The sequence below is a fragment of the Diachasmimorpha longicaudata genome, chromosome 14, assembly GCF_034640455.1.
Source record: "Diachasmimorpha longicaudata isolate KC_UGA_2023 chromosome 14, iyDiaLong2, whole genome shotgun sequence".
Taxonomy (NCBI): Eukaryota; Metazoa; Arthropoda; class Insecta; order Hymenoptera; family Braconidae; genus Diachasmimorpha; species Diachasmimorpha longicaudata.
In genome coordinates, this window is record NC_087238.1 from 583,754 (window position 1) to 602,562 (window position 18,809).

At 47.0% G+C, this 18,809-nt stretch overlaps 2 protein-coding genes across 2 annotated transcripts; both read right to left on the reverse strand.

Moving 5' to 3' along the window:
• Nucleotides 1-2,365: 2,365 nt before the first annotated feature.
• Nucleotides 2,366-3,265, reverse strand: LOC135169123 (uncharacterized). Its single transcript, XM_064133860.1, has one exon. The coding sequence runs from the start codon at nt 3,263-3,265 to the stop codon at nt 2,366-2,368; it is 900 nt and encodes a 299-aa protein (XP_063989930.1).
• A 12,336-nt stretch (nt 3,266-15,601) lies between these two features.
• LOC135169124 (uncharacterized protein F54H12.2-like) lies at nt 15,602-16,517 on the reverse strand. Its single transcript, XM_064133861.1, has 2 exons — nt 16,298-16,517; nt 15,602-16,170 (listed from the first exon to the last, which is right to left on the reverse strand). Exons 1-2 carry the CDS (start codon nt 16,515-16,517, stop codon nt 15,602-15,604), a joined length of 789 nt encoding a protein of 262 aa, XP_063989931.1.
• Between the last annotated feature and the right edge of the window lie 2,292 nt (nt 16,518-18,809).

Consider the following 18,809-nt stretch of genomic DNA (forward strand, 5'->3'; position numbering starts at 1 on the left):
TGTCCGTATTGGCGGTATTGGTCCGTCTCTATCCGGGCTCGACGGAGCATTTCCTCCATCTCCCACCACTCCGTGGTGTGTGGAGGAGTCTTGGGAGTTACCTCCCCTACTGGGGCACGATATGGCCCTCTCCCGAAGAGGGGCGTCCTTCTCATCCTTAGCATCTTCTGTGAGATCTAAAGGGGAGCGGGAGACAAAGGGTCTGAGGTCAGAAATGTGAATTTTGGGGATTCGATTACCATGGGGGTCTTCCAAGTCATACATTATAGGGGAAATTACATTTAAAACGAGATAGGGGCCATCGTATTTAGGGGCTAACTTTGCGGTGAAATGGGTAGCGGCATGGGAGAGGGGGCGATGTTTTCGTAGAACCAGGTCTCCGACCGCGAACGCGAGGTCTTTCCGTCCGAGGTTATACCGTTCGGCTTGCTTCGCGAAAGCTTCACCCATATATTTTCGTGCGAGGTCATAAAAGTAAGTCATACGCTCAACGCGCGACTGCCACGGTCCCGGGGGTGACGAGGTTAGGGGTTCAGGTGAGTTGGGGGTTGATTCGGCAATAGGACTGGGGGGAGCAGGGATGCGACCCATATTCAGGAATGCTGGGGAAAGGCCAAGGGAAGAGTGGACTGAGGTGTTGAGGGCGAAGGCAAATTCGGGTAGGAATTGGTCCCAATTCCTATGATCTTCTCCCGTGTAAATGCCAAGCATGGGTTTCAGGGATCGATTAACTCGTTCGACAGGGTTGGACTGGGGATGGTAGGGAGGGTGGTTATGTGGGTAATTCCTAATTGGGCTAAGGGTTGGGCCAAGTCTTTTCCTACAAATTCCGTACCATTATCGCTGAGGAAAAACTGCGGTTTTCCCCAGCGCAGGATCACTGTTTCATACAGGATCTTCCAAATATTTTTTGCAGTGGCCTTTCGAAGGGGTTTTAATTCTACATACCGGGTGAAAACGTCCTCAAGGACAAGTATGTAGCGATTCTGGCTACGACTAGAGGGAAAGGGGCCCATAACATCACCCGCGACGGTAGACCAGGGTTCGGTGGTCGTCCGCTCGCGCATTAATCCACGGGGTCCGGTTTGGATCGATTTATATCGCTGACAGGAGGGGCACGCTCGGACATACTTAGCGACATCGCGATAAATACCCGGCCAATAAAAATAAGTGGAAACTCTTTGGTACGTTTTATCGATACCTCCATGGGCGGCGTAGGGACTGTCATGGGCATCCTGGATAGTGGCAAGTCTGAGTCCCGGGGGAAGAACGGTCTTCCATCGGTTCAGATCAGGGACTGTCGGGTCAATCTGGGGACAGGGGCGTAAATAGTATAGAACGTCGTCGTCTACTGTCCAGTCAGGATATTTATGGGGATTTTCTTTGACGTCTGTCTTTTTTTTCTGGTACCATCTGTCAGGGGAGGATTGCATTAGGTCAAGGGCGGCTAGGGTATGGGGACAAATACGGGAAAGGGCGTCGGGGACAACATGAAGGGATCCTTTGCGGTGGACTAGGTCAAAGTCATGGGACTGGAGTTCGAGGGCCCAACGGGCTACTCGGCCGGTGGCGTTCTTGAAATTCACTAGCCATTTCAGGCTAGCATGATCAGTGATAACTCTAAATTTACTTCCTTCGAGATAGGGGCGGAATTTTCTAATAGCCCACAGGACTGCGAGGCATTCTCTTTCGGTCACAGTATAATTACGCTCAGCCGGGGTAAGAACTCGGCTGGCGAAATAAATAGGTCGGTCAGAACCAAGGGAAGCTTTATTGTTTAAATTGTCGGAGCCAAATTCGGACTCTTGCGTGAGGACGGCTCCGATGGCAACGTCACTGGCGTCAGTCTGGATGGTAAAGGGCTTGTCGAAGTCAGGTCGGGCGAGGACGGGGGTGGTGATGAGGGATTGTTTAAGGGCGTCGAAGGCGGTCTGTTGATCGTCGGTCCAGGTCCAGGGTTGATCTTTATGTAAGAGGAGGAGGAGGGGGACTTTGTCGTTGGATAATTGGGGCAGGAATCGGGAATACCACCCTACCATACCAAGAAATCGTTGTAATTCCTTAATATTTCGGGGTGGGGGGTAATTAGTGATAGGGGCAGTCTTTTCAGGGTCAGCAGCTAATCCGTCAGGGGTGAGGATATATCCGAGGAATTCAAGTCGGTCACATAGGAAGGAGCATTTGTCGGGATTTACTGTCAGGTTATTGTCCTGCAGTCTTTTAAGGAGTTGGGAAACGAACCATTCGTGTTCCTCTAAAGTTCGGGTAAAAATCAGGAAGTCGTCCGCATATTTACGGACATTGGTGGACCATTGGGCGGGGATTCTCATGTCAGTGAGGAGCTGGAACATGGCAGGGCCATTTTTCAGCCCAAAGGGGGTAGTCCAGGGATCGCGAAGGCAGTTTTCTCCTTACTTTCGTCGTCCAGGGGGATATGATGAAAGGCTTGGCTAACATCGATTTTGGACGCATAGACCGTTCCATGAGCACAGTCAAGTAAATCTTCAAGACTCTGCATGGGGACGGCTAGGTGTTTCGTAACAGCGTTAAGGGGGCGGTAATCGATGCATAATCGATAGCTGTCATCGGGTTTTCTGACTAATACGGGCCAACTACACCAATCGCTTTGGGACGGTGCTACTATTCCTTGTTCTAATAATTTTTTAGTTTTTTCTTGGGCAACTTTAAGAATTTGGGGGGCGTATCGTCTTGTGGGGCTGCGTATAGGGGGATGTCCTTGGGTGTCAATGCGCATCGTCAATAGGGGACAAACGTTAGCGACTTCTGGGGCAGGTTTGATCCAGCTTTTAAATTTCTCTCTCAGAGAAGCTGATTGATCTTCTGGGATAATGGCTAGGGAAGTGAGAGTGCAGGGAGGGGGTCTGTCGAGATTGATAGGTTTAGGAGAAGGTCCGTCTGAAGGGTACCAAATAGTGAGGGGTTGAGCGGTTAGGGTAATAAAGGGGTGGGCAGGGTCATCCCGATAATTTTTTCGACACTCGAGGTTAAGCCCTAATTGTTGAAGGGCGTCCATCCCGAGAACGCAATCAAAAGCTAAGGCATTAGTAAGCCGAAAAAGGATAATACTAAAATGGGACTCGGAGATCAGTCGCATTGCGACACATCCTTCAAGGGGCCTTGATTCCCCGCTTCCTAACATAACGTCTTCGCCGACGTCAACCGCGTAATTCCGCAAATGGGGTCCTATTTCGGTGCTGATCAAAGATCGATTGGCACCGGAATCAATCAAGGTCCGTAGCTTCATCCTACCAAGGTTAAGCTGGGCAAAATATCTATTTTCGGAGGGGTCATCATAGACGAGGGTTCAAAAATCTTCATAGGTAATAAAGTCGGGATTATTTTGGTCATTGGCTGTCAGAGTCAGTAGGGTCGGGATCTCTTCGGGGGGAGGGTTGCTGGGAATCGGGGTTTTTTATGCGTCGGCGGGGTGTGGGGATGCAGGAAGTTTGTGGTATGGGGGTCGAAGGTAAAGGGGCCGAGGTAGAGGGGACGGAAGAAGGGGGAAGGGTTGCTTGGGTAGGGAGTTTAAGGATGGGATTTATAGGGGTGCTGACTGGATCTGGAGAGGTAGCTAGGGGAGCAGGGGATTTAGTGGGATTTTCAGGGGTAGGATTTACGGGGTTAATTACAGGGCGTGAGGGGGTGGTGACTGGGATAGGGGGATCGGCAAAATTTTCAGGGGGTGGAAGGGGAAGGTCAGGGTCAGGTATTTTTGGGGGATGATCAGGAATGTGGTATTCAGGGTTTGGAGGAGGGTTTTTTGTCACGTCAGTCGTCAGTTGGAAACGTACGCGTTTTTGTGGGTATGGGCGTCTTGGTCGTGGGGGGGAGGTATTATTGGTCCCCCCCGATCTTAGTTTCCCTGAGGGGGATATGGTTGTTGGGAATAATCGGGATAGGAAGGGGGGGTTCGTTGGGGTTGGTTTTGTGTGGGTTGCTGGGGATAATATTGGGGAGGAGGATTTCGTCTTATTGGGGTAGGATAAATAGGACATTCACGGGCGAAATGTCCAGGTTGGCGACAGCGGAAGCAGGTGAATTTCTCCAGCGATCCGCTGTTGGAAGGGGTGGTGATAGGAGGGGGTGGTATTGCCAGACTCATTAAAGGGGGAGGGTAACGGTATTGGGTATCAGGAGTGGAGAAGGTGGGGGGAGTTCGTGAACGTCTTTGGGGAACAGGACTGTGCGGGGGACTTGTTGGGATACCATGTGTGGGCGGAGGACGGGGAAAGGGGACAGTATGATCAGGAGGGGGGGCGTAAGGATTGGTGGCGAACTGTGCTGGGGGGACGTCGGGGGCTCTCGAGGGTTGTGCACCCAGAGCCGAATAATGGGTCGTGTTTCGTCTCTGTCCTTTGGGGGTGGGAATGTTGAAGGCGTAGGCCGAAGCATAACTATCTTCAGCTGAGGGGGGAGGCTGATAACGGGATGCATTAATCGCGGTATATTCTACTTCATGGGCGCTTTCTAATAGTTGGGCGTACGTGGTGAAAGATTTTCGTTTGATTTCCTTTGCAAACGAGGGGTGCATTTGGGAGTGCACAATATTTAATTGTCTGGTTAAGGGGGGAGGGGGGTGGAGGTTCGCGAAAAGACCACGCATACAAATGATGTAATCCCGGATTGATTCTTTGGGGGCCTGGGTACGTCGGCGAATATCTTGCCAAATACTTTCTTCCCTTCCGAAGGGACAGAAAGTGGCAGTAAAGGACGATACAAAATCGTCGAAAGTAATCAAATAGGGGTGTTCTGTGCGATACCACGTCCTTGCATTTCCCCGAAATGCAAAGGCGAGGGTGCGAAGGGTCTCCTCTTCGGTGAGGTTGTATGCCGCACAACTGTCACCAATTTGGTCCAGAAATAGATAGGGATCCTCACTTTTCGCTCCCGAGAAAGTGATTCCATCCCTCTTAAAAACCGAACTAATTTTTAATTCGCGGGACGTAGGGTCCGACGATCCCTGATCGCGGAAAGTGGTATGATGAGGGGTGTGGGGAAAGGATGGTTGGGGCTGTTCAGAGGGATCATAATCATTGAGGGTGAGAGGGGGAATTTGGGAGGCAAAATTCAGGGTACGGGAAGGTCTGTGGGTAGGGACGGGGTCTGTTGGTGGGGGGAAAGGGATATCGGGGGTTGGTGCGAGGAGGGAATACCGGCTCATCCACATTGTACGTGGAGTGAGCAGAAGGAGGGGGTGGATAGGTAGCAGGAGGGGCAGTGGGATGGGACTCAGTGGGGTAATTGGTAGAGGGGAAAGGGGGGAAAAGGGTAGTGGGCCGGGGATGGGGAGTGGATTGAATGGGGTATGTCTGGGAATAGGGTAGAGATACCTGAGGATCAGTGTGGGTAGAGAGGAGGTGGGGGGTGGTAAGGGGAATGGAGTTGTAAGAGGAGGTAGTAATAGGGGGGGCGTAAGGGGAAGTGGTAACAGGGAGGTTAAAGGTGACTCGATTAGGGGAACGGTGATCAGTCTGGGGGGAGTCATGGGTAGGGGAGCATTGGGTCTGCCCGAGGGGGATGGGATCCTGATAAATTCCCATACTTTGTCCCGTTCTGAGATATTCGCGAGTCCGATCGCGAATGGAATCATCGACTTCGGGGATGAGTTGAAACCCGATAGTAGTCAGAGGGACCGTCATTGAATCGTTAGACGTATCCCAATAAGCGGCGTGAGGCCCGAACTTCCGCCTGAGTTCGGCCCGAACAAATCGATCCTTAAGGGTCGCGTATGACTCGACTGTTGAGAGACCCAGCGAGTCCAATAAAATCATATGATCGCGTGGGTGGAGGCCGTCATACCGATTTTCCAATTCGTATTTGAATTGGGATATTTCCGAGGGACCTGGTTCCGGGGGTGGGAGAGGGGGAGGTAGTGAGGGGACCATCCGAGGGTAAGTGTCCATGGATGTCGCCGTAGTGACGTATGTACTTGCGCCAGCGGTAATACCGTGAACACAAGTACAGGGGGAAGAGGGGGTGTGAACGTGAGTGACCGCGGTGGTACTCACGGAAGTGACAGGAGGGGAGGTAGTAGTAGCAACTACCTCCGAATACAAAGGGATTCCGGGAATAGGGGGATCTGTGGGGTCCATGGTGGGGGAAATACAAAAGAATTCAATGAAAGGAGAAAAAGTTGAAAAAATTCAAAATTATTGAAAAACGGCCGAAACTGAAATAACTTATTAATAATTAATCAAAATCCTTGAAAAGAAACAAGGAAAAAAAGAACTGAACAAAAAAGGCCGGTAACCAGGGAATCTGCTTTTTATTGTTTAAAAATAATTTAATTTTATGTAGGAAAGATTTTTATTTTAATTAGAAAAGGATTTTATTTTATCTGGGAAAAGATTTTATTTTATTCGGGAAAAGATTTTATTTTATTCGGGAAAAGATTAAATTTTATTCGGGAAAAGATTTTATTTTATTTGGGAAAAGATTTTATAATAGAATATTGTTCAATTAATAATCAGGGGGGAGGATTGACAAAAGAATTAAAAAAGAAAGAATTTTCAAATAATAATTATTTCTAACCCGAAATTATGATATTATTTTCGGATTAGGACGGATAGATGAAAGGGAATAGCAATTAGACAAGGGGAAAGGGGGGGCGGAAATAATATTGAAGGAATCTTTTGGAATCGGGATGGATAGGGAATGAGGGAGACCTCGATAACTCGAGGGGCGGGTCTATTTACGTGCCGATGTAAACACGGCCGCGCGAACGAATTCCTTGACTATACGCGAGTCAAGTACAAAAAGAAATATTTTATTGTGTGAAAATTCACACTGACTATTTCCGAGAATTAATTTTATTGTAGTGGGGTATTATTTTCCCGGTCTGAATGGGGGAGGGTGAACAAAGAAACCGATTTCAAATCACGGCGATTTGAACAATAGAATAGCAAATGGGGGCCACGGAGAAAGAGGGGTGGAAGAAATCGCGGGGCGAAGGGGTTTGCACGGGAAAAATCATACAACTTGGAAAACAGAGAAACAAAGAAATAATAATACTAATCCAATGAAATAATATAAAATAATACAAAATGAAATTAATCTAATGAGAAAATGAAAGGGGGATATTATTGTAAATAATTAATCTACTCCCTATTTTTATTAAATTTTTTCCCACCTCCAACGGTGAGAATAAAAACGAATTATTGTGGGGGGGGGGGGAAACAAAAAATAGCCGATATACAGCGCCTGCCCCACGTTGGGCGCCAATTTGTGACCTTTTCCCTAATTTACTAATTATTTAAATTAGGGGGCGGGTCAATTATTAAATAAAACAGGGCAGAGGCTGTTAATATCAAATATATTTAATTAGAAATATCAATTAATAGAATTACAATGTTGGGAGTCAAAATACAATTAATGAAAAATATAATATTAATTACGCAATTATACAATAGTTAGAGTAATGCCTGTTTCTTGGAATATCTCAGGGGTGGGGGGCAGGCAGGTCACTTGTCGGACCACTTTTGAATCAATACAAAGAAAAAGGGGGTGGCTCTACATTTGAGAAATAAGGGGAGAATTGAGGGATCCAATGATATTAATAATAAGAATAATACAATGATAATATAATTGGAATATTAATAATCCCTAGACAAAGAATAATAAGGATTTACACCGTTGGAGGGGTTCCGCGAATCGTAATTGGGGGAGATGATGCCGCTGGGTGATGAGGGGAAAAGAAAGGGTACTCACTCGGCCGATGACTTTCCGAGTTCCTGGGGGTTTTGTCCTCATTATTTGGGTCCTCTGGGTTCTGTGCCTCTTCCTGGGGGGCCACAGGTTGATCCTGGTCCAGTATGAGCCTCTTTTCCAGCTCGGACGTCCTGGGCCAGTCCACTAATTCTCCGCGATTTAGAATATTGAATAACGGGGCGCACTGAATCACTTGATTGACAGCCGAACGACGAGTGACGAGTTATTGGCCACTTGAGGAACTCCCCGAAGTATTCGGGGGTCCTCGGCCTAATTTCGGTTATTTCCGGGGTGAGTTATTCACCTTCCCCTGATCCACCGATCGATGCTTGTGGGCATCTTCGGGGGCTGAGGGGTGGCGGGGTGACGCACTACGCAACGTGCGTGTGTGCCCATTGTCCTGCAGCGCGTGGTGAACAGGGGACTGCGGCGGAGGGGGACGCGCTACGTCATCATCCTCTTCCGTCGGTGGCTGAGCGCGGTGAGTAGTGGACCGCGGGACGGAGGGGGACGGCCTACGTCATCCCATCCTTCAGTGGTGCTTCTTACTGGTGTTTCTCGCGCTGTCCGAGCGCGGTGAGTAGGAGATCGGGGGAAGGGGAAGGAACCAAGGAAAGGGGCTCTCCAACGGTGTGTATTGAGTGCATGAATATTTAGTGAAAAATAGGGGGCGTGCGGAGGGGAAAAATCAACATAACCTCTAGGGTTATGTTGAACCGCCGGATGCCCGCGGTTTTCAGAATTTTTTCCCCAAAAAACACGTTTTGACAATTATTGTTTTTAATCACCCCAGCGCCCCCCCCCCATTACCCTGAAAGGATTGTCTTGAAATATCGTTCCCCCTCTCTCTCTCTAACTCTCACTCACTAGCGGAATGGAACGTCCGCCCGAGGAGAAGGGCAAGCACGCACACTGCTTACCCGCGGCACACGGACGGAGAGCCGCGCAATGCTCGCGCCCCATTGGCCGTTCTTTTCACCCCCATATCTCTGCAGGGGTGCGTCCGAGCGAAAAGTGGAAAAGGGCTTTTCTGCTCAGAATCACCTCCAAAACATGCCTGTTCACCATCCGCCTCGTTTCTCAGCGCACCCTGTACACCTACGGGGTACATCTTGCTAAAACCCGAGGACGGGAAGTTTTATGAAAGTAGACACGTCAGATTTAATGAAAAGAAGGTCTATGGCGACAAGTTTGGTAGAAGCGGAATCAAAGACTGTCCAGAGGCTCAAGAAGAAATAAGGAAAAGTGACTGGTTCGTAAACTTTGATAAAGAAGAGAAAGACGGGGAAGGATCATTTAGATCGGAGGGAGTTCCCAAGAGGAAGAGGGGCAGGCCCAAGAAGGTTAGCCCAGAATCAAAGCTAGAGAGTCAAAAAGAGCCATTAGACGACAAGAATTTTCCGAAATTACCTATCGATGGGAACTTGAGTCGAGGATTATGCTTGGCGTGCTTATCAGGTGAGGAAAAGGTAGGCTTGGACAATTCAACTGATGAGGTATGTCATGCTCTTCTAGCTGACATAAAGTCGGACCCCGTGAGTTTCCAAGACGCGATGTCAAGGGTAGACAAGAATAACTGGGCTGCAGCTGTGAATGACGAGTTAAATTCCATTCAAAAGAATAAAGTCTGGAGAATTGTAGATCAACCCATCACTAACAAAATAGGACAGAAAGCAAATATAATAGATTCACGATGGGTGTTTAAATGCAAAATCGACGCGAATGGGAAAATAAGAATTAAAGCCAGGCTAGTTATTCGAGGGTTCAAAGACAGGAATGTATATGAATTGCGAGAGACCTACGCTCCAGTATCGAAAATGAATTTGGTAAGGACCGTGTTTGCAATTATTAATAAATACGATCTAGAAGCATGTCAACTCGATGTGAAGACTGCGTTCTTAAATGGTCAAATTGATGAGGAAATTTACATGGAAATTCCAGAGGGAACTCACCATTCAGATAGAGAAAGAAAAACAAAAGTATGTAAACTGGAGAGAGCTCTCTATGGACTTCGGATAAGCCCGAAACGGTGAAACAGGAAATTCACAGAAGTCGCTCTCAGGGTCGCTCTGAGCAACTCCGACCTGGAGCCCTGTTTATTTACTTGGAGTTCGGATGAGAAATTCTTGATTTTGCTATTATATGTCGAAGACATCATAATGGCAAGTAATGATAAGAGTAAACTTAAAGAAGTAAAAACGGCCTTAAGCACAGCTTTTGAAATGAACGCCTTGGGAGAACCCAAGGAATTTTTAAATATTTCAATCAAAAGAGATCGAGAAAGTAGAATCCTTAAGTTGAATCAAGAAGGGTATGTGAAGAAACTGTTGGTCAAATATGGATTTGAGGACTCTCACCCTCAAAGAACCCCAATGGTGACCACACAGGCATCGAACCATGAGAGAAGGCAGAGAGAGTCGGACATGAATGATGAGAATTGCGTTCCACGTTCAGAGAAAATGAACTGACCATACAGAGAAGTAGTAGGTAGTCTGCTGTACCTAGCGGGTACGACCAGACCAGACATCTCCTACACCGTAAATGTCCTGAGCAGGCATCAGGTGAACCCTATCGATGAGGATTGGAAAATGGTTAAAAGAGTACTAAGGTACTTGGAGGGTACATCTGGGTTAGGTTTGAGATATGCTGGTGAGACTGACGTGATTGAAGCATACTCGGACGCCAGCTTCGCGGATTGTAAGGGATCGTTAACTACCAGTGGGTACGTTATTAAATTGTTTGGAGATACGATTGCTTGGAAAACTCACAAGCTCTCGTATGTCGCCCTATCTACTTGCCAAGCTGAATATGTCGCGATGAGTGAGACGAGTCAAAAGTTGCTGTCAATCCACAACTCAGTAAAATTAATTTTTCCACCCCAGTTGCCAATGACTCTGTGGTGTGATAACATGGGTGCGACGAGTAGTACGGAGATCAGTGGGGGGAATAAATTGAGACATATCTTTGACGTTAAAGCTCATCACATTAAAGAATGTGTGAAGCTTAATCTGGTCAAAGTAAAATGGATCAGTTCGAGAGATCAATTAGTAGACGTGTTTACCAAGCCCTTGGCGTTTGAGTTACCCAAACGTCAAGTGGATAAAATAATGAATGTCAATATTTAATTATTATGTACCTTATTGTTTAGGAAGGAGGAAATAAGGGAGAGACATGAGAATCAAGGCGATCGGGAGGGAGTGTTGGAATGACGCTCGGCGTGATTCTCACCCATGCACACACAGGCAAGCATGACCGTTGTCATGCGCAGTGCGTGGATGGAGGTGACCGTGCGCATGCGCCGATCACGTCCCAACTCGACGAGCAACGGACGCGTCTACAGTTGCGCAATATACGCCACACGTGGCGGGTGTAAGATTGGAAGACGAGCAGGAATAAATAGACGTTACAATAAATAACTCTGTACTCATTTCACTACCTATAACCCTTCATTATTTAATATTATTTTATATTATTTTATCTTTGTTGAGGCGGTAGCCTCATACGGGCCAAGGGTGGCAGCACCTCCTGGGCGCGATTCCCTTTTCCGGCCGCGTTCAGGGACAGGTGCCTACTTCCGCACCCGAGGCGCTGCCCTTCTCTACGTTTTACGCTGATTTATCTGGAACGTTCGATTTTGACCACGAACGTTCCATACATCCGGAAGGTTTTTCTCTCGCACGTTCCAGGAGTCACTTTGTACAGTGCTCTCGTGGTGACCGCTCGTTTCGCTAAATCTCTATCACCAGATTCTATCTCTACGGCGCTCATTAACGTGTTTGTTCGCGGCTTATGTGCAACGCACAATTGTATAATTTTGTATAATTTTAACAAATAGTGACGTGGAAATAAACAGTTTCTCAGTGACTAAATAGTGCGTCTCGTGTCGCATTCATTCTGGCCCTTTAACCCTTATCCCCAACCTTCACCGTTTTTTTTGGGAAACTCTCGCCGGAACATTTAGTCCTTCGAGCCGGATAGGGTTGTCGGGAAGTGTTTTTTTAGGGGACAAATCTCGCGGGTGAAAAAACGCGGGAATCCAGCCTGCCTGTGGTGCCGTGTGCCGCCCCGCCCCCATCGACGTCACCGACCCTCCGCCCACAGCGACGCCTGCCGCTTCGGCCCATTCTACACTTACCGGTCGCTGCCAGCACTGCTGATTTTGCTGCTGTTACTACCGGGGGTGCTTTCGTTGTGCTGTATTGCGGTGCGCTTATCCCTCTAATTTCTCCGGCTGATTTTTTCCGACTTTTTCCTAGCAAAGGGAATTGACGGGGGCTTTTGCTTCGCTTTGGCGCACTTTTTTTAGTTAGAGGTTTTTCTCTTCCCACTTTAACATGGCCTTTAGGGGGAGTATTTTAATCCAGGCAAGCAGGGCGAAGTTTATTGAGAGCTTGAGAGCGGAGGCAGCCTCCGATGGCGTGCAGGCTCTCACGGTGACTGACCTCCAGTCCAAGCTTGACATGCTGGAGAACCATTGCAGCATGTTTGACACTCTCCATCTGAAGCTGCTGACGGCCAAGGATAATGAGGAGGTGCTGGATCACGCGTATGTTAAGGAGGAGGTCTGTGACAAGTGCCTGGCGATGTACTCTGCAGCTCGCACCACGTTCATGGGGCTCATCAAGGGTCTGGATGAGTCCATTGATCTCTCCGAGTCGTTTCGTCGGGCATCTGTCACTTCTCCACCGGCGCCAGCGACTCATAGGCAGTTGCCTATGATCTCGCTGCCAACGTTCTCAGGGACCTTCTCGGAGTGGACACCGTATAAGGATCTGTTCCTCTCCATGGTGGTCGGGAATCCGTCGCTCTCTACGGTGGAGAAGTTTCACTACCTGCTGACTTCTCTCACGGGCGAGGCTAAGCAGCTTATCTCCACCTTGCCAGTGACTCAGGATGCGTTCATGCCAGCGTGGAACACTCTCTTGGCTAGCTACGACAATGAGCGGCTGCTCATCTCCACCCAGCTCCGAAGGTCATCAACCGCTCAGCCAGGGAGTACAACGCACTTCTCAACTCTGTAGCTGAAGCTTTGAACGCGTTGGAGTCTCTAGGTCGTACGGTGAAGCACTAGGACGACATGCTCGTCCATCTCGTTACAGGGCGGCTGGATGCCAAGACGCTAACGGCCTGGGAAATCGAGCTCGGCTGATCAACGGAGTTCCCGACGTACGCAGCTCCCAAGGAGTTCGTGCTCAGCAGGGCCAGGGCCAGGGAGAGGATCGAGATGCACGGTTCTCAACCTCAGTCAGATCCCTCTCGGACTTCCTCATCGACCCCTCAACAGGCCTCGAAGCCTCGCCCAGTGAGGGTCTACCTCCCAAATCAACCAGTGAAAGGTTACACCCCAAGCCAAACAGTGACGGTCTGCCCTCCAAGTCAGCCTGCTCGGGTGTACAGTGTCTCTGCTGCCCCAACATCGCAGCCTAGGTTCGGGAAGGACTCGGCCAGTAATTCGTCTCGAACTGTGAATCCTCAACCTCAACCTCCGTCTCATAGTTGGGCGGACATGTGCTTCCGGGCCTGTCCGATGTGTGAGGAGGAACATTCGCCGGACAGGTGCTCCAAATTCAAAGCTCTATTTCCTACCGAGAGGAGATCATTCGTCGTTCTCAAACGTCGCTGGTTCAACTGCCTCGGGAAGCATAACAGGGAGAACTGCCTCGGGAAGCATAACAGGGAGAACTGCCAGAGCCTCAGTAAGACCTGAGTGGTGTGTCGGCAGAATCATCACTCGATGAGTCACATCAGTCGTCCTCAGCCAACACCTCAAAGATCCTCTCAGCCTCGTGCGAGCCAGCAGGTTCCTCAGACTTCGCAGGATCGTCAGCCCGGTCAATCGATACGGACCACTGTCTCTAGGCCTGACATGAGTCCACAGTGACATACTCTGCCAACAATTGCGCCAGAGTCGTCCCCGATCCATGACCTCTCTCTACGGTCGGCTCTGGAAAGTGATGCTCCGTTTATACCCGTGATCAATCGTGAAGTCTCTCCACAGCCCAGACCAGGTGTGATTCTCGCCACAGCCCTAGCCTTGCTCGTCTTGAAACAGGGCGCTTCTCACGAGGTTAGGATGCTGCTGGATACTGGTTCTGAGCTGTCGTTTGCGACAAGTGAACTGGTTAAGAAGCTCAGCTTATCGGTGTCTCCCGCTGTGCTACTGGTTGTTGGTATTAGTGGTTCAACATCTGCCTCTAATGGGTTCTCTCAATTTTATCTCAAGTCTCTGTACTCCAGCAATCAGATTCTTGTCAAACCCTACGTACTGTGTAGTCTCACTTCGTCATTGCCTTCGTTCTCCGTCTCTCAACCTCAGCATTGGGAGCATCTCCGAAGGCGACAGCTAGGGGATCCACACTATCTGACATCAAGACCCGTCGATTTTCTCATTGGCGCAAGTAGTAAGTGGGCACGATTGGCGAATGTATTCCAGGAATCGCCCCCCTTCCCCCCTTTTTCCAGACGTGTCCGAACAGGTTTTCCCATTGTCCTTTGAGGAGGACGTCGCCGCTCTGGGGGCCCCCTGGGGTGAGGGTCCCCAAAAAATGTGTTTGTTCCACAGGAAGTGGGTGGTGGGTGGGTGGCAAGGGCCACGTGATTCAAAAAGGGGTGGGGTAAGGGTTACGTGATTTAAGGGGGGGTGGGTGGTAAGGGTCACGTGGTTCAAAGGGGGGGGGCGTGGAAAATGTGGGTATATATGTGGAAATGAAATAAATATATAATACATAATTTATTGAGTATATAAATCATTTATTCAGAAATTATACTTGTATGAGGGGTCGTACATAATATTAGGTATTTAAAAAATAGTAGTAATCAAAATTATTATTATTATTATTATTATTACCAAATTAATGCAAACGTAATATATTTTTTAAAGACCGTTGGTTACAATGCAAACTACCTTTACCAGACAAGTTCTGAAAAGGCTTACTTAAATTTCTACGATTACAATTGTGTTTTTGAATAATTTTATTGAACATTTTCATAACAATGCGATCGTTACGTTTTGTGTCTGAAGTAAATAGTTTATGAAAGGACTGTAAAGACCGATCATTGAACAACCAGTGAAGCACAACAATGCAGTACTGCCCACAAACATCAGACGATATATCTTGGAGTCTTTTCTGGCTCCATTCATAAACATTGCAATTTCGCTTAAGGCGCTGAGAGATTCGTGTATCGAAGGGTGGCATTCCGAAGCTGTCGAAATAGATTCCTCGCCTATTTGAACCGAGGTAAACGGCAACCCAGTGGCTTCCTGCCTGATTGTGGTTGTCGGTGTTGATGATGATAGCACAGGGTCGGGGCCATGTCCAGGGGACACGGTCGGCAGGGTAGACACCTCCAATGCATGCATCTGTATGCGGTAATACTTCCAGGAGCTCAAACGTATTCATACAACGACGGGAAGCCGGGAAATTAGCGGGGGTCTCGTTCAGCAGGCTGGATGCAACTAATGCAATCTTATGCTGCGCGTCCATTAAATAGTCTTCCATCTTCATCCACTGTAGTCGACAATAACCTGTCTTGTGGAATCAATTTCTAGCAAATTGTCATATTCGGCGTACAACAAACAATTTACATTCTGCTCTGTTGCTTTATTGAAGCGAACTTCAATGCGAATACTTCCACTTTTCACCAGATTCCAATGGCCAGCGGAACTTGCAGATAAATCAGGGGTCAGATCGAACGCGAACAAGCAAAATCCATCGGAATAGGCCGCACGTGATATGCTATTTCCATGGTCACTGAAATGTGTGCCAGTACCAGCAAATAGTGTGTTGAATGCTTCCACATCTAGGCAGACGACAGAGGTGAAACTTTGCTGCAGAGGTTTTGTAGGTACTTGACGTCCATCGACATTCAGACATCAAAAGTTTATCCCAAAATTTTGCAAGTTGAAGGGATTCTTCTTCCTCGAGCCGTTGAAACTGGCATTTTCAACAAATCCCAGTATGACTCTTTTAGGCAGCTGTCCCAAAATCGCATTGTCTAATGTCTCTCCCATAATCCCATTATGGAGAACAAAAGATTTGACCTCAACCCGTGTCAAAGGATATTTCACAGTTGTCTTTGCAAGCGTTTTAGCATGAGCTATCAAAATTCCAGGGCTGAGTTTGACACGACGAACAATCAAGGAGGCTTCTACTATACGCAGCTTATAATTCAGGGCACTATCGTCCATAAGGCAAAAGTCGTCCTTTGCACGGATAAGACGAACGCGTAGCTCTCCACCATTCATCAAAAACTTATCTTGATTGAACACGTCACAATGTAAATGTCCCAGTAGATCAAAAGCTTTTCCACCTTTAGTAAAGGCCTGACGTGAGACTAGCCAATTGTTGTTTCTCGCATCACCCGCCGCTACAGCAGTAGAATCCATTGCACCATAACTATCCGTAGCCCAAAGAGACATTCCAAGATGGGAGAACTTGGCATCTGTTCCATAGTTTAGCAATGTTTGAATGTATGCTCTATATGCGTACAGATTATTTGGAGGCGTAACAACCTTTTGGTTGAAATATACATCCACTTGGTTAAACATTGAATGTAAAAACTTATTCACAGGACCAACAGAGTCCTTTGATCATGGTATGTGCTAAATCAATATATTCTTCTCCATGGCCTGGTACGATGAATCCAATTGGGGCATCGTCCGACAGCGTAGATACAGGATTGTAATAAACAAATTGAGAATTTTCAATACATGTTTCGGTAGGTGGTATGGTAAATAGGTCCAGCTCCGACTTCACACACTCAGAAGAGTGCGAATGTAGAAACGACATAATAATTAGTTGAAAATGTCGTACAAATCACGAGTCTTCCGCTTTGATTTATGTCTCGTTACTTTTTTCATTTTCTTGCTTTTTTTGGTTTCAACGGGTCTCTTCTTTTTATTCTTCCGAGTTTTGGATGTCTTGGCAGATGCGCGGCGAGTGAGCTTATGAGAGGCGAGGCGTTTACGCTTCCTCTTATATCCTGAACCACGCATCATGGTCCCAATTTTGTCCTGTGCCCTCCTTTTCAATTTCAATCCAGACTCGGCTAATCGGTCTTCCAGCGCCACCTTTAAAGGCTTGCCATTTGTCATTACATCCCCAACAACGTTAAAACCCGCATTGAGAGCTTCTTTACCGACAGCTCTGGCTGCGCTTCCCAGATAGGGCAGAATGCGCCGAAAAAGACCCCCAAGGAAAGCGACAATTCCATGACCTCTTTAATAAGGACTTCCAACGAATACCCTTTCAAAATCACTATATCGATCCACTGTTCCTCCACCAGCTTGGTTTGCGTAATATGTAATGTAGGGACTCATTTTTTTAGTCAATCAATCTTCTTGAAATGAAGTGTCACGTTCAAAGGACCATACTCGAATGGGATCATATCACCCTGATTGCATCTTATATCTATTTCAATTGTGCGAAATGAATACCTCATCAATGGAATATAATGAGGAGTGGAAAACGTAGTACAGTGTATGGACCCATAGGTATACGTAGAAACGCTGAATGGTACCACTCGTAACAGAGATGACTGTACGTCACCTGTTACGGAGGGTATACAAATATCGCTGTAGATGAACAAATTCGAAGGCAAGCCTCTGACCAAACTTGCTGGTAAAGATCCTTCACAATAGGGCCTGGCGCTTGTGAGGTTGTGTACACGTCTCTCAAACCCCAACATATCGGCTACTTTATCGGAAAAGTCTATTGCATGAACTGTGCTAGTGCAGTTTCTGGTGTTGCAGTGTTTTACAATTTCCACAAAACCTTGTTGAGTCAAATATTCAAATCGGATATGAGCCCTCAAAGGCGGAAAAGTATTCATGAACCCCACTAAATCTGTTATATCTTTGAAAACTGCAGTAGGTAGAAAAAATGTTTGTAGTGCGTTTACCTTACTCTTATTGGAGATTGCATTATTAACGAAATTGATTGAAGCATCTTTTCGATCACGTATATGTAAAAAATTGCAAGGAAATTGTATTACACTCAGACCCACTACCCATTCTCCTTCCAGTTCAACTTGTTTTGGAAGCAAGGTTGTGAATTTCGAGGCTGTATTATCAGGATGATAGCTCATGCTGCTGTTGCTGGGGAGCACCATATAAAATTCGTTTCTCTTCATTTTTTCAGGTATCCAAGAATCAAACTTATCAGGATATCCCTCCCAATGAACAAGAATCTGCTTATTTTTTCCTTTTCCCTTAGAGCGTATGACACGTTCGACTATGAATTCGTCCTTGTCCGTTGGTTTATTGACAAGCACCAATCCTGGTTCGTAGAAAAATCCCTCAATTGGTTCGTCAGCGAAATCCATCAACTCGTATATCGGCAATGATTGCTTGAAAACAGCTTTCGTTATTTTGAATATTTCTTTACTCCAATTAGTTTCATATCCTTTCTCAAAGATGCCTTTCGTTCGACTGATGCGTATATAGTCGCCGACTTTATATTTAAAGGATTCTTTACGCGGTTTCTCCGTCTTGAATCGACTTTGTATATTACGCCATACGTATGGTGCATTATCCATCGTCACAGCCGCAGGCGCCATCTTTATTGAAGAATGTCGTGCGTTGTTGTAAGACTCGACAATTTGTTTCAAAACATCTGTATACTTATATGTTCGACTATGCGTAAAGTAGCGCCACATACGTTCCTTCAATGTCCGATTGAAGCGCTCGACAATTGCAGCTTTTATGTCGGGATTACGTGCAACACGAAATTTTATTTTCTTATCAGACAGAAATTTTTGGACACTGCTGGCCATAAATTCTTTTCCCTTGTCTGTTTGTATAGAAACAGGAACGCGACCTCCATTCGTATCCATTATACGCTTGAAAGCTTCAAGAACCTGTGATGCTGATTTGTCTTTCAATGGTTCTACCCAGGCAAACTTACTCAAGACATCAATAACTACAAGCAAATATGAAATCCCATCATTATATGTTTTTAATGATCTCAATTCAACTAGGTCTGCCTCCCACACATCATCAATGTTGGTTACTGTATAATGAAGACGTGGAAATTTACGCTTAATGGGTTTATGAAGAGTATAAGTGTTCTGAGCATTAAGCC

Coding starts and splice junctions, on each gene's coding strand:
- LOC135169123 (XM_064133860.1), bottom strand. CDS start 3,265: ATGAAGCTACGGACCTTGATTGATTCCGGTGCCAATCGATCTTTGATC.
- LOC135169124 (XM_064133861.1), bottom strand. CDS start 16,517: ATGTCGTTTCTACATTCGCACTCTTCTGAGTGTGTGAAGTCGGAGCTG. Junction 16,171..16,297: donor CAAAGGACTCTGTTGGTCCT/GTGAATAAGTTT, acceptor ACTATGGAACAG/ATGCCAAGTTCTCCCATCTT.